Source organism: Trichechus manatus, unplaced genomic scaffold (assembly GCF_000243295.1).
Source record: "Trichechus manatus latirostris isolate Lorelei unplaced genomic scaffold, TriManLat1.0 scaffold00278, whole genome shotgun sequence".
NCBI lineage: Eukaryota > Metazoa > Chordata > Mammalia > Sirenia > Trichechidae > Trichechus > Trichechus manatus.
In genome coordinates this window covers 1124849-1140242 of record NW_004444214.1, presented here as the reverse complement: position 1 = coordinate 1140242, position 15394 = coordinate 1124849, and the positions used below count along the sequence as shown (strand labels likewise).

Here is a 15394-nt window from a genome sequence, read left to right as displayed (position 1 = left end):
TTTTTTTCTTAATTATGCTAGCCAGTTGTTTTCCTATTAAGCTTTCTGTTGTTTATCCAAAGGTTCAACTCTCATCATGTTTAATACTACTACTTTTTCTTTTCTAATTCGTTAATTTGTGCTTTTCTCTTTATTTTTTTCTGTTTTTCCTTGCTTGTGTTGTTGTTTCCTAACTTCTTGAATTGGTAAATGCATATTTTGTTTCTTTTAATTCATTACTGTTTAGTTTTGTAAATGTTTAAAGCTTTGAATTTTTCTTTGAGCCTTTCTTAAAAGAAAGATGTATTCTCATTTTTTTAGGGTATAGAATCCCATATAGCCAATAGATAAAGTAGCTATATAATTTAGATCTTATTTAGTTTTCTTCTTTATTTCATTTTCTTGTCCTGAAAGAGACATTTTAATGCTGTTCTTTAGTGTGCAAAGATTTTTGGCAGTTTTATTTGTCCTCTTTGGTGAAATGTCTTTTCAAGTCTTGCCCATTTTATGATTGAATTATTTCTCTTTCTGTTGTTGTCAAAGTTTTATATATATTTTGATTATTAGATTCTTGTCAGATATATGGTTTCTGAAGATATTTTCCCAGTCAGTAGCTTGTCTTTTCACTTTTTTAGTAAAGTCTTTTCATGAACAACAGTTTAATTTTTATGAGTCCCAGTTATTTGTTTTGTCTTTTGCTGTTTTTACTTTTATTACTATATTAGATAATCCGTTGTTAAAAGCTAGGCCTGACAGCATTGCCTCTGCTTGTTCTCCTAAGAATTTTATGGTTTTAGTTTGCACAATTAGGTCCTTAATCCATTTTGAATTAGTTTTTGTGTATCGTGTGAGGCATGGATTTCATTACATTTTTCTGCATATGGAAATCTAGTTTTCCAGCATCATTTATTTATTTTTGTTTTGTCTTTAAGGGTACCTTTTTTTTTTTTAACCAGTTGTGCTTTAGGTGAAAGTTTACAAGTCAAGTTAATCTCTCATACAAAAATTTATACACATATTGTTATGTGACATTAGTTGCAATCCCTATAATGTGACAGCACACTCCCCCTTTCCACCCCAGGTTTCTTGTGTCCATTCAACCAGTTCCTGTCCTTTCCTGCCTTCTCATCCTGCCTCCGGACAGGAACCACCCATTTGGTTTTGTGTACCTGATTGAACTAAGAAGCACACTCTTCAGAATATTTTTTTATGTTTTATAGTCCTGTCTAATCTTTGTCTGAAGAGTAGGTTTCAGGAATGGTTTTAGTTCTGGGTTACTGAGTGTCTAGGGGCCATGGCTTTGGGGATTTCTCCAGTCTCAGTCAGACCATTAAGTCTGGTCTTCTTACATGACTTTGAGTTCCACGCAGCACTTTTCTCCTGCTCCATCAGGGACTGTCTGTTGTGTTCTCTGTCACAGCAGTCATTGATGGTAGCTGGGCACCATCTAGTTCTTCTGGTCTCAGGCTGATGGAGGCTCTGTTTTATGTGGCCCTTTTGTCTGTTGGGCTAATATTTTCCTTTTGTCTTTGCCAGCATCATTTATTGAAGAGTGTTCTTTCCCAGTCTAATGGACTTAGCACCCTTGTCAAAAATCAGTTGACCGTAGATAATGTGGGTTTATTTCTTGACTCTCAATTCTGTTCCATTGGTCTGTGTCTATTGTTATACCAGTACCAAGCTGCTTTGATTACTGTAGCTGTATAGTATGTTTTAAAATCAGGAAGTGTGAGACCTCCTACTTTGTTCTTCTCTTTCAACATTGTTTTAGCTATTTGGGTCCTCTTGCATTCCGTGGAGCCCTGGTGGCGCAGTGGTTAAGAGCTTGGGTGCTAACGAAACGGTTGGTAGTTGAAATCCACCAGCCGCTCCTCAGAAACCCTGTGAGGCAGTTCTGCTCTGTCCTGTAGGGTCTCTGTGAGTCGGAATCAACTCGATGGCAGTGAGTTTGGTTTTGGTTTTGCCATTCCATATATAGTTGAGGATTTGTTTTTCTGTTTCTGTAAATAAGGCTGTTGGAATTTTGATCGGGATTGCATTGAATCTATAGATCGTTTGGGTAGTACTGACATCTTAAAAATATTAAACCTTCACCTTGCTAACTTTTTATGTGAATACTTTGCATTACATTAAAAGTCTTTCTCTTTGTTCTGTTAAACTGTTTTCACAGGTAATTTAAGTCAGTGGTTCTGAGAGTGTGCTTTCAGGGAATCCATAAGGTCAACACTGTTTTTATAATTATGCTAAAGCATTATTTGCCTTTTTCACTGTGTTGACATTTTCAATGAAGGTACAAAAGCAGTGGTGAATAAAATTGCTGGTGCCTTAACACAAATCAAAACAATGGCACCAAGATGTACTAATAGTCATGTGTTCTTTACCACCAGGCACTTGTAGTAAAAGATAAGATGCCAGTTATGCTTAAGAACTTGTTGATGAGCAGTGAAAAATATTAATTTTATTAAATCTTGACCATGAGTACACACCTTTTTAATGTTTTTATGATGAAATGGAAGTATGTAGAAAGCACTTTCTACTGCACACTAAAGTAAGATGAATGTCTTAAGGGGACATTGAGTTGCTAGATGAACTAACTACTTTCTCTCATGAAGTATCACTTTTACTAGAAGGAGCAACTGAGAGACAAACTATGGTTATTCAGCTTGGGTTTTTGGTAGATATTTTCTCATAAATGAATAAAGTAGCCTTTTACTTTAATGAAAACAACTTACAGTATTGTTGCCAATGATAAAATTCAAGCTTTCAAACAAAAATTAGAATTATGGAAAACTTATATCCACCATTGTGACCTTAACCGTTTCCCAGTGCTTAAAGACTTCTGATGAGATCAGCATGTATTAACAAGTGTGATTCTTTGATATTATATAATGTAATAACTAATATATGATGTTACAAAATGATGTATGAGTAAAAGAGTCATTTAGTATGCAAAATAGACCAATGGGTTGGTATGTAATAGAGTTGAAAAGTGTCGTGGTGTGGTTTCAGATTCCATAGTGCAGCTAATCTTTGAGAAACTACCAGTCATTGAGTTTCAACGTAGTATCAAAGGAGTATATCCACAGTTGCATGAAAAGGCTACAGTCCTCCTTTTTCCAGCTATATTGATCTGTAGGAGCTAGATATTCTTCATATACTTCACTTAAAACAGCATATTGTAACAGATTGAATGCAGAAGCAGATGTGAAAGTCCAACTATTTTCTCTTAAGTCAGTCAGAAAAGAGATTTATGATCATGTAAAATGGTACTTTTCTCACTGAATTTTTAATGGTTTGGAAAATATAGTTATTTTTCATTAAAATGTTATTTATGGTAATGTGTAATAAGTTTATCATCATTTTCTTAAAGTAAGTTAATAACTAAATATTTTAAAATTTTATGTTTTAATTTCCAATAGGGTGAATTTCATAGCTATAACCCATTTAGGAAAACTTTTTGGGATCTTCATGTTTTCAGGAGACATCTAGGTCAGTTGGCATAACAAAGTTTATTAAGAAACTGTTTTACATCCCACTTGAGTGAGTGGCGTCTGGGGTCTTAAAAGCTAGTGAGCGGCCATCTAAGAAGCATCAGTTGGTCCCAACCCACCTGGAGCAAAGGAGAATGAAGAACACTAAAGACACAAGGACAATATTAGCCCGAGAGACAGAAAGGGACACATAAAGACTCCATCAGCCTGAGACCAGAAGAACTAGATGGCGCCCAGCTACCACCAATGACTGCCCTGACAGGGAACACAACAGAGAGTCCTTGACAGAGCAGGAGAAAAGTGGGGTGCAGAACTCAAAGTCACGTAAAAAGACCAGACTTAGTGGTCTGACTAAGATTGCAGGAGTCCTGGAAGACATGGCCCCTGGACTCTCTGTTAGCCCAAAACTAAAACCATTCCGGAAGCCAACTCTTCAGACAAATATTATAGACCATAAGACATAAAATGATACTCGTGAAGAGTGTGCTTCTTAGCTTAAGTAGATACATGAGACTAAATGGGCAGCTCCTGTCCGGAGGTGAGATGAGAAGGTAGAAAGGCACAGGAGCTGGTTAAATGGACATGGGAAATCCAGGGCGGAAAGGAGAAGTGTGCTGTCACATTATAGGGAGAGCAACTAAATTTTTGTATGAAAAACTAACTTGAACTGTAACTTTCACTTAAAGCACAATTAAAAAAAAAAAAAAAGATTACAGCCAAGGCGGGGAAAAAACTTTTTGAGGTCTTCAGTAATTTTTAAGAGGGTGAAGGGGTCCTATGACTAAAAGGTTTTAGAACCACTGGTTTAAGTGGTAGTAACTACAGGCAAGGCAGCTTGGTATAGGGACAGACTGAGCTTTGGAGTCAGCAGCCGGATTCAAAGTCTGGATCTGCTACTTCCTAGTGGCAAATTATTTTAACTTCTTAAGGTAATTTTAATCTCTCTCAGACTCATTTTCCTCATTTGTAAAATGGGGATAATAAAGCTACTTTGTTAATTGAAAGTTAAGTAGTTGTTTGATATTGTCTTTCTGATATTTTCATTAGATATTAATAATGATTAACAGGAGTGACTACCTCAAATCATTCCTTAAAAAAAAGTTTGTGAAATTATTTGAAGTTGTTATGTTCTGCCCAGATGGACACAGTATTCACGTCTAAAACCTTTTCTTTTGAACCTTTATATGCATTTTAAAGAATATGTGTAAACTTAAAATTTTACAATTAGAAAAGCAGTAAAACCAATCTAGAACATTTACTTAAGCATGAGACAGATGGCAGTCCTATAAAAAGATGGCATATATTTTTGGAAGTGCAAACAGAAAAACATACTCTTAAAGATTTCGGAGTAATCTTTGCCGAGAAAATGAAGGGAAGAGATAAAAGACCATATGTCCTAATACAACTTTTTATAGTTCTGAATGTCTAGGAGTGAATTTTATTTCATTATACAGTGAAACCTGTGAGAGCTGGAAGTCGATGGGACTGCAAGTTTTCTTGCAAGTTTTCTGCCTGTGACAGAGTGCAGTCTTAGTACTTTTCTGTCACTATTCGTGGAAAATACTTGAGTTTTCCTTCTTAGACAGGTTTCCACCTTACACAGGTTCTAGCTTTCACAGGTTTCACTGTATTAGTATTGAATTAGATGTGGATTGGTACTTGAAAAAAGGAGTGATGATCAAGTAGACAGTTGCTGAATTTCCTGGGTGGTGCAAATGATTAACGTGTTCATTGCTAACTGAAACTTTAGAGGTTTGAGTCCCCAGAGGCACCTTGGAAGAAAGTCCTGGCAATCTACTTCCAAAAAACCAGCCATTGAAAACCCTGTGGAGCACAGTTCTACTCTGACACACATGGGGTTGCCATGAGTTGGAGTCATGTACCAAGTACTTTTACTGTGGATGTAAATCTCTTTCTTTCTGGATAGTGAGGAGTGGAACCGTTTGAACCTTAAATTTAGTGGAGTTGATTGATTTAAATGTGAATACTTATCACCTGAGACTCAGATACTGATTCTGCCATAAGGGCAGTTATAGACATCAGCATCAAATGTTCACGTGTACTGTGGCATAGTTTTGTCTGAAGCACTATCCTAGACATTTTCTTGTACAGAACACTTAAGGAGTACTGATATCCTCCAGACTAGCCCCAGACAAAACTGTAAATTAGTCCTGTTCGGTTTTGGCCCTTTCCATCCTTGCTATCATTTTCCTGTTTTTCTCTTTTCATTCATTAGCCTATCACTGAGGAGCCAGTGTTCTTATTTATCTCAGTTAAGTGTTAACAAAAACAAATATTTATTGAGTGCCTTTTTTGGGCCAGGTACTCGCTAAGTGTTGAGAATAAAATGTTGAGGAAAAAAAATCAATGTGATCTTTGCTTTCGTAAAGTGTATACTCTGCTAGGGTGACAGAGATTAATCAAATAATTATACAAACAAATGTAAGCATATGTCTGAGGTACAAGTTCTAGGCAGGAGAGCTATATGATATGTTAAGATCCTGTAACAGGGAGTTCACCTAGTCAGGAAGGGCAGGGAATAGTTCCCTGAGGAATTGACTAATGAGCTGGCATTTGAAGGAATTAATCTAAAGGGAATGCAAAGAATATTTCCAATCAAAAGGACAGTACATTAAAAAAAAGTCCCGTGTTAGTCAGGAATAAGTAAGTATGAACGCTTTCAGTGTGAATGGAGCAGAAATCACCAAGTAAGAAATGGCCAGACAGTGTAAGTGTGGGACCTTAGAAGCCAGGTTAAGAATTTTGTAACTTTATCCTAAGTAATGAGAAATTGTTACTGGGGGAGGAGCACGAGGGTGTAGAAAGGTAGGGTATCTGATTGCCATACCTGATTAGATTTGCATGTCTAAAATTCATTTACTAAAATAATAACTGAACACTTTCTTTGCCCTTGGAACAGTTCTAGACACTTGGGAGACATCAGTGAATTAAGCAGAATAAGAATCCCTGCTTTGTAAACCTTACATTCTTTAATGTAAAGAGGGAGAGAAGGACAAAGAACATAATAAATCATAAAATGCTAGAAGAAACAGTACAATAGGGTAAGGGGTTAAAAGTTGAGGGTGTGTGTTGCAGTTTAAAATAGCATGGTCAGAGTAGGCCTCATGTAGAGGGTGACAATTGAGCAAAGACTTGGAGGAAGTAAGGGAATCAGCTGAGTGTAAATTTTCAGCCAGCATTAAGTCTCTAAGGTGCCGGTGGGCATGGGAAGAGTAGTGCAAGAATAGAACAGAGAGGAATGGGAAAAGTGGATCACAACACGCAGGGTCTGTAGGCCTTTGTATCAGGGCCTAAGAGACCCCTGTAAAGGCTTTTGTTTGCTAAATGAGATGGAAAGCCATTTAAGAGTTTTATTCTCGGTGCAGTTTGGGGAGGGATTGGAGAAAGGCCAGAGTGTATGTGGGCACGACATTGGACTCTTGGCCTTCTTACAGGTCTGCAGCGTAGCCTCTTACTCAAGACCTGCTTTCCACGTGGCTGCATGCTCTAGTCGGAATCGACTGGATGGCACCTAACAATTACAATAATACTATGCTCTAGATGACTTTGTCTTCTGTCCCTACTTTTCAGAATTTACCTGCATTATGGATCCTGAGATTTCTAATCTACACACACACACACACACACACACACACGCACAAACAACACACACAAGTTAGGAAGAGGACATTAGCAGGAGCAGGGAATAACATAAGCCAGGCACAGAGGTGGGAAAATAAAAAGCCTTCATAATTAGGATTAAAACTGAACTACTGACATTTTACATCATTCCTGGAAGGTTGGCTGGGCCTGACCCTATAAATCAAGTTCTAAGTAGATTTAAGTGCTTGGGTTTGAGAAATGTTGAGGTGACACTCCAGACAGACCATATTCAGGCTAGTCTGGATACTGATCTAAACATTCAGTTTATCAAGAATTTGCTGATTGTCAGTTATTATTGTCAACAATACTTTTTTTTTTTCCAATATCCCTCGTGTTGGTACAAGTGTTGTTTTATATTCACATCCTTTAGTTTTTAAGGCTACTAGTAATTAAGTCTTCTTACTCTCAGTGTGAATTGATGCCCCCATTTTTTTGGTGGACAAGATTAGGTTCATTGCTAATGAACCGGAAAATTAACACTTCACACAGGTTTTATTAGTCTTCAGGTCACCATTTTCAGCCTGTTAAGACAAGTAAGTGCAATTTCTACCATTATGAAGAATTGTACTTAAAAATTCTCCCTAATGAGCAGTTAATAGAGCTGTTGGTATAGTTAGGTGGTCATGTTTTTCTTAGCTTCACAAAAGAAATTAACAGATGAGGTCTTAGACCCTGTTCTCACTTTGTGGAGTCTTTTGAGCTGAAGTGTTGTTTATGTTTTTTGTGCCTTGTTTTAAGAAATTCATCCCCATCTCAAAGATATAAAAATATTCTATATTTTGTTCTAACAAAACTTTACTTTTCATACTTAGATCTTTAATCTACCCGTAATCTGTTTTTGCTGATAGTGTGAGGTGTGAAATCTGGTTTTATTTTTTTTCCCACATATATAACCAGTTGTCTCAGCACCAGCTATTAAATAGTGCACTTTTCGTGTTGGTTTGCCCTCTGCCATATGCTAAGTTTCCATATATACATGAGTAAACTTCTGTATGTGGTAGGGTTTCTTTATTTACAAATATTTCTATAAATATTTCCATGATATATACATTTCTCATATAAAATTATATTAGTATGGAATATCATTTAGTAGTGGTAGAATTTGTAACTAACAACTTTCAAACATTTTGAAAACTTAGTACGATTATGAAGGACTATGAGCATGTAATGTGCAGATTTTCATGAAGAGGAAATAAAATATTACGACTAGTTTAAATAGGATGTTTTGAAGAATTATTACTATAACCAATTAATATAATTTATGAGACCAATTTTTTTTCCTCTGAAATGACTTCCAGAAAGTCTTTACTGAGTTGAAATCCTATTGTTTCAATAATGGAACAGTGTACAAAAAAAGTTTGCCGTGGGAAATTGCAAAAAAGGAGGAGGAATAATAATAGGAAGAACTTTATTCAACCTGCAAGCATTCAGTTCCTCTCTCCTCTCCTAGGCATGGTACCTAGGGACTTGGGATGTGAAGGCGAATCACCATATTCTCAAGGAACTCAAGAGCTGTTGTTAGGTGCCGTGGAGTCAACTCCAACTCATAGCGACTCCATGTATAACAGAACAAAACGTTTCTCTGTCCTGTGCCATCCTCACAATAGTAGGTATATTTGAGCTTGCTGTTGCAGCCACCGTGTCAGTCCATCTCGTTGAGGGTCTTCCTCTTTTTTGCTCGCCCTCTACTTTTATCAAGCATGGTGTCCTTCTCCAGGGACTGATCCTTCCTGATTACATGTATAAAGTAAGCAAGACGAAGTCTCATCATCCTTGCTGCAAAGGAGCATTCTGGCTATATTTCTTCTAAGACAGATTTATTCATTCTTCTGGCAGTCCATGGTATATTCAGTATTCTCCTCTAACGCCATAATTGAAATTCATCCATTCTTCCTTGGTCTTTCTTTTTCATTGTCCAGCTTTACACACATATGAGGCAGTTGAAAGTATCGTGGATAGGGTCAGGTGTACCTTAGTCCTCAAGGGGACATCTTTGCTTTTCAACACTTTAAAGAGGTCTTTTGCAGCAGATTTGCCCAATGCAATGCATCATTTGATTTCTTGACTACTGTTTTCCATGGGCGTTGATTATGGATCCAAGTAAAGTGAAATCTTTGACAACTTCAGTCTTTTCTCTGTTTGTCATGATGTTGCTTATTGGTCCAGTTGTGATGATTTTTGTTTTCTTTATGTTGAGGTGTAATCCATACTGAAGGCTGTAGTCTTCGATCTTTATCAGTAAGTGTTTCAAGTCCTCTTTGCGTTCAGCAAGCAGGGTTGTGTCATCTACATATTGCGGGTTGTTAATGAATCTTCCTCCAATCCTGATGCCATATTCTTCTTCATATAGTCCAAATTCTTGAATTATTTGCTCAGCATACAGATCGAATAAGTATGGTGAAAGGACACAGCCTGGCACATACCTTTTTGTATTTTAAACCACAGAGTATTGCTTTGTTCTGTTTGAATAACTGCCTCTTGTTCTGTGTATAGGTTTTGCATGAGCACAGTTGTGTTCTGGAATTCCCATTTTTCTCAGTGTTATCCATCATTTGTTATGATCCACACAGTCAGATGCTTTTGTGTAGTCAGTAAAACACAGGTAAACATCTTTCTGGTATTCTCTGCTTTCAGCCAAGATCCATCTGATGTCAGCAATGATATACCTCATTCTAGATCCTCTTCTGAATCTGGCTTGAATTTCTGGCAGCTCCCTGTTGATGTCCTGCTGCAGCCGTTTTTGAATTACCGTTAGCAAAATTTTGCTTGCATATGTTATTAATGAGATTGTTTGATAATTTCCTTGTTCTGTTCGATCACCTTTCTCTGGAATGGGCACAAATATGGTTCTCTTCCAGTCAGTTGGCCAGTAGCTGTCTCCCAAATTTCTTGGCATAGACAAGTGAACGCTTCCGGCATTGCATCCATTTGTTGAAACATCTCATTTGGTATTCTGTTGATTCCTGGAGCTTTGTTTTTCACCAGTGTCTTTGACATAGCTTGGACTTCTTCCTTCAGTACCATCAGTTCTTGATCATATGCTACCTCTTGACATGGTTGAATGTCGACTAATTCTTTTTTATACAGTGACTTTGTATTCCTTCCATCTTCTTTTGATGCTTCCTGTGTTGTTCAGTTTTTTGCCCATAGAATCCTTCAGTATTGCAACTCGAAGCTTGAGTTATTTCTTCAGTTCTTTCAGCTAGAGAAATGCTGAGCATGTTCTTCCCTTTTGGTTTTCTTACTCCAGGTCTTTGCACATTTCATTATAATACTTTACTTTGTTTTCTCAAGCTGCTCTTTGAAATCTTCTGTTCATCTCTTTTACTTCGTTATTTCTGCCTTTTGCTTTAGCTACACTACATTCAAGAGCAAGTTTCAGAGTCTTTTCTGGCATCCATTTTTGTCTTTTCTTTCTTTCTTGTCTTTTTAATGACCTTTTGCTTCTTCATGTATAATGTCCTTGATGTCATCTCACAGTTCATCTAGTCTTCAGTCACTAGTGTTCAGTGTTTCAAATCTGTTCTTGAGATGGTCTCAAAATTGAGGTGGGATATATATTCAAGGTCATACTTTGGCTCTCGTGGACTTGTTTAATTTTCTTCAGCTCCAGCTTGAACTTGTATATAAGCAATTGATGGTGTGTTCTGCAGTCAGCCCCTGGCCTGTTTTAACTGATAATACTGAGTTTCTCTCCACAGATATAGTCTATTTGATTCCTGTGTAATTTCATCTGGTGAGGTCCACATGTATAATTGTTGCTTATGTTGTTGAATAGAGGTATTTCTGATTAATAAGTTGTTGGTCTTGTATCATGCAATCTCTGGCATCGTTTCTGTCACCAAGGTCATGTTTTACAACTACTGATCCTTATCTGTTTCCAACTTTTGCATTCCAATCACCAGTAATTATCAATATATCTTAATTGCTTGTTTGATCAATTTCAAACTGCAGAAGTTGGTAAAAGTCTTCAATTTCTTCATCTTTGGCATTAGTAGATGGTGTGCAAATTTGAATAATAGTTGTATTTACTGGTTTTCCTTGTGGGCATATGAATAATCACTGACAGCATTGTGCTTCAGGATAAATCTTGAAATTTTCTTTTTGAAGATGAGTGTGATGCTGTTCCTCTTCAATTTATTTTCCTGGCCTACTAGACCATATGATTGTCTGATTCAAAATGGTCAATACCAATCCATTTCAGCTCATTAATGCTTAGGATATAGATCTTCAAACATTCCATTTCATTTTTGATGGCTTCCAGTTTTCCTAGATTCATACTTCGTACATTCCATATTCCAGTTACTAATGGATGTTTGCAGCTGTTTCTCTCATTTTGAGTCATGCCATATCAGCAAACGAAGGTCTGAAAAACTGTATTCCATTCGTGTCATTAAGGTTGACTCTGCTTTTAGGAAGCAGTTCTCCTCCAGTTGTATTTTGAGTGCCTTCCAGCCTGAGTGGCTCATCTTCCGGCAGTATATCAGACAATGTTCCATTGCTGTCCATAAGGTTTTCACTGGCTAATCTTTTTCAGAAGTAAATTGCCAGGTCCTTCTTCCTGATCTGTCTTAGTCTGGAAGATCTACTGAAGCCTGTCCACCATGGGTGACCCTGCTGGTATGTGAAATACCAGTGGCATAGCTTTCTAAATTCACAGCTACACACAAGCCACCACAGTACGACTAACAGACAAGTGGTGGAACTCAAGAGCAGAGAGGGAAATTGTCTAGACTTTCTCCAGATAACTCATCAGATTATGGAGCTCTTTTTTATTCATTTTTACAGATGTTTAAATATTCTAAAATATGTTTAAGTTGTTGAGGAGTTGACTATGCTTGTGATTCTGCCAGTTGTACTTGTGTCAGCCTTCTATTCTGCGTGAGTGTTTTGCCATTTATTGGGACGTAGACTAGTGAGTAGGCAGAGGAAGGGAAGCACATGAATCAGTGGTGACCATGGGCATGGGCCTGTGTAGGATAGAGTTAGGAAAGACATGGACGCTGGCCGTTATATTAAGGATAAAACAATAAGTAAGGTGTGAAAAGAAAAGAGCAGATTAGGGGTTGTTCTTTAAGCATCGTCAAGTATTTTTGAATGCCAGTTATATATTAGGCAGCACTCTACTGGGTGACAGTAGAAGAGAAGTCCTCTTTCCTCACAGAGCTTATATGCTTAAGAAAACTCTCAGGTGTCATTGTTCAGAAGTTAAAGGATTAAAACTGTGAGTATAATAAAACTTTTGTGGAAGTACTTTTTAATGTGATTTTTTTTTTTCCCCTTCAGAAAATGGCTCCAGAGGTTAAATGAAGCTGGAAAAGTACGTAGATGCAGCATTGCAGCCTCTTCAGATGTTCGGGGACAATATCCCAGAGAGAAATTGATCCCCCTGGATTAGGTGACCAGTCATAATGAAGAAAATTAGTCTTAAAACCTTCCGGAAATCTTTTAACTTGAGTAAAAGTAAAGAGGAAACTGATTTCATGGTAGTGCAACAACCTTCACTTGCCAGTGATTTTGGGAAAGATGATTCCTTATTTGGTAGCTGCTACGGTAAAGATATGGCCAGCTGTGACATCAACAGTGAAGATGAAAAAAGTGGAAAAACTAGATCAAAAAGTGAAAGCCTCATGGGTACGCTCAAAAGGCGACTTTCTGCGAAACAGAAGCAGAGAGGCAAGGGTGGCGCACCCTCCGGGAGCTCGGCCGATGAGGACACCTTCTCTTCCTCCTCAGCCCCGATCATGTTTAAAGACGTGAGAGCCCAAAGGCCCATACGGTCGACCTCTCTCCGCAATCACCACTACAGCCCGACCCCGTGGCCTCTGCGGCCCACGAACTCCGAGGAGACGTGCATCAAGATGGAAGTGAGGGTCAAAGCCCTGGTCCACTCCTCTAGTCCCAGTCCAGCCCTGAACGGGGTCCGGAAGGATTTCCATGACCTGCAGCCTGAAACTGTGTGCCAGGAGCAGACCAGCTCCCTGAAGAGCGCAGACTCTCAGAACGGGGACCTGCATCTTCACCTTGACGACCATGTGCCTGTAGTTATTGGACTCATGCCTCAGGACTACATCCAGTACACTGTGCCTTTAGATGAGGGGATGTATCCCCTGGAAGGGTCGCGGAGCTATTGTCTGGACAGCTCTTCCCCCATGGAAGTCTCTGCAGTCCCTCCTCCAGGGGGAGGGAGCTCTTTCCCCGAAGACGAGAGTCAGGTAGACCAGGACCTGGGCGCAGCCCCAGATGTCTTTGCGGACCAGCCGGTGAGCGGCTTGTTGATTGGCACCACGGGAGTCCTGTTGCAGAGCCCCAGAGCGAGGCACGAGGATGTCCCCCCACTCTCACCATTGCTACCTCCAATGCAGAATCATCAAATCCAAAGGAACTTCAGCGGACTCCCTGGGACAGATGCCCATGTATCTGAAAGTGTACGCTGTCATTTGAATTTCGATCCCAGCTCTGCTCCTGGGGTGGCAAGAGTCTATGACTCAGTACAGAGTAGTGGTCCTATGGTGGTGACAAGCCTGACTGAGGAGCTGAAAAAACTTGCAAAACAAGGATGGTACTGGGGACCGATCACTCGCTGGGAGGCAGAAGGGAAGCTAGCCAACGTGCCAGATGGCTCTTTTCTCGTCCGGGACAGTTCTGACGACCGTTACCTTTTAAGCTTGAGCTTCCGCTCCCATGGCAAAACACTTCACACTAGGATTGAGCACTCGAATGGAAGGTTTAGCTTCTACGAGCAGCCCGATGTGGAAGGACACACGTCGATAGTTGATCTCATCGAACATTCAATCAGGGACTCTGAAAATGGAGCTTTTTGTTATTCGCGGTCTCGGTTGCCCGGTTCTGCGACCTACCCGGTCAGGCTGACCAACCCGGTGTCGCGGTTCATGCAGGTGCGCTCCCTGCAGTACCTGTGCCGTTTCGTGATACGGCAGTACACCAGGATAGACTTGATCCAGAAACTGCCTTTGCCAAACAAAATGAAGGACTATCTGCAGGAGAAGCACTACTGAAAGATTGAGGACCCTGCATATTGCACTTTGGGAACAAGAAAAAGAGATTGAAGTACCGTTTACAAACTTTCATTGCTATCAAAATCTTGTGCTGCCGTAACTATTTCAGTTTTCTGTGTAGAAGAGTCATCAGCTTGTGTAGAGGTGGGGAAGTGTCGGCAAGGTATCTTGGGTTTATTTTGGTTCTTTCAAAAGGGAAGTCCGGAAGTTTTAGAAGTGAATTATCTTTCCTCAGTGTGCAGAATAATCACAATGTGAATGATCAGATTCTCCTTAATCCCCCCTCCAAGTCCTTTGCTGCTATCCACTGTGATTTTTATGCATTAAAAGCACATTTCATGTGTATTCAACCCTAAGTAAAGTTGAATGAAAACTTATAGAATGAAAATTTTTGTCTCTTTAAACGGCCCATTTTCAAAAGGTAGTGTTGAAGAAGCAAACCCGTGTGATAAAACACAGAATTTACATGTACACTGAACATGATTTTGTAATCTCATTCCTTAGATTTATTTAGAATTATGAATTGACATCATTTTGGGTAACGGAAGGCAGAGCTGCAACATGTCTTACAACACTCATTTCTAAATTATTTTTAAGGTTGTACTAGTTTTTTGGTTGTGAAAAGTTGTATTTTTCTGTTGCTTTCATTTTCATCTTATAGTTTGTCTATTTTAAAAAATGGCCTTACATTAAAAATTCTTAAATGTATACCACCCTTTAGAAATTGTTGCCTTTTCTGTCATTAAACTCTGGTACAAATTGGCATAAACATAAAGACCTGTGGAACTACAGCTCTTATTAAAGAAATACTAGTTGATCATAGTTTCCTGTGATAGCAGTTTTTTTTGTGTGTGTGTGTTATCTGTACTTTCCTTTGGTAAAATGTTTTATCTGTGATTTATTTAGCCTTAGTCAACATTTTCTTGGGTAGAACTTGATTATACAACTAATTTTCATTAACGAACTGGGTTATCTCACAACATTAAAGTTTATATAAAGTTTTGATTTGGATAAAAAGCAAGCATTGTTTTTAAGTTGAATTTCTATTATTCCTTTCGTAGTCACTATTAAAATATGCTAGATTCAACCCCGCCTAACTCCCCCCCAATAAAAAAACGACTCTAGTTGAAAGATTATGGAAATTGTGGAGCATGATGCAAGGAAAATACTAAAACCACATCAGATATAGGGAAGTCTTATTGCCTAACATAATATACTGCCATTTAAAAAGTTTTTGTTTTT

The 15394-nt window shown here is 38.5% G+C and overlaps 1 protein-coding gene across 1 annotated transcript in view; it reads left to right on the top strand.

Annotated features, from left to right (window-relative positions):
• SOCS6 (suppressor of cytokine signaling 6) overlaps positions 1-14969 on the top strand; it is a 32236-nt gene extending 17267 nt beyond the window's left edge. The window contains exon 2 of the mRNA XM_004390039.3: positions 12420-14969. Within this exon, the coding sequence (XP_004390096.1) occupies positions 12545-14152 (1608 nt within the window). The 5' untranslated portion in view covers positions 12420-12544 and the 3' untranslated portion in view covers positions 14153-14969. The remainder of the gene's footprint in view (positions 1-12419) is intronic.
• Positions 14970-15394: the final 425 nt, after the last annotated feature.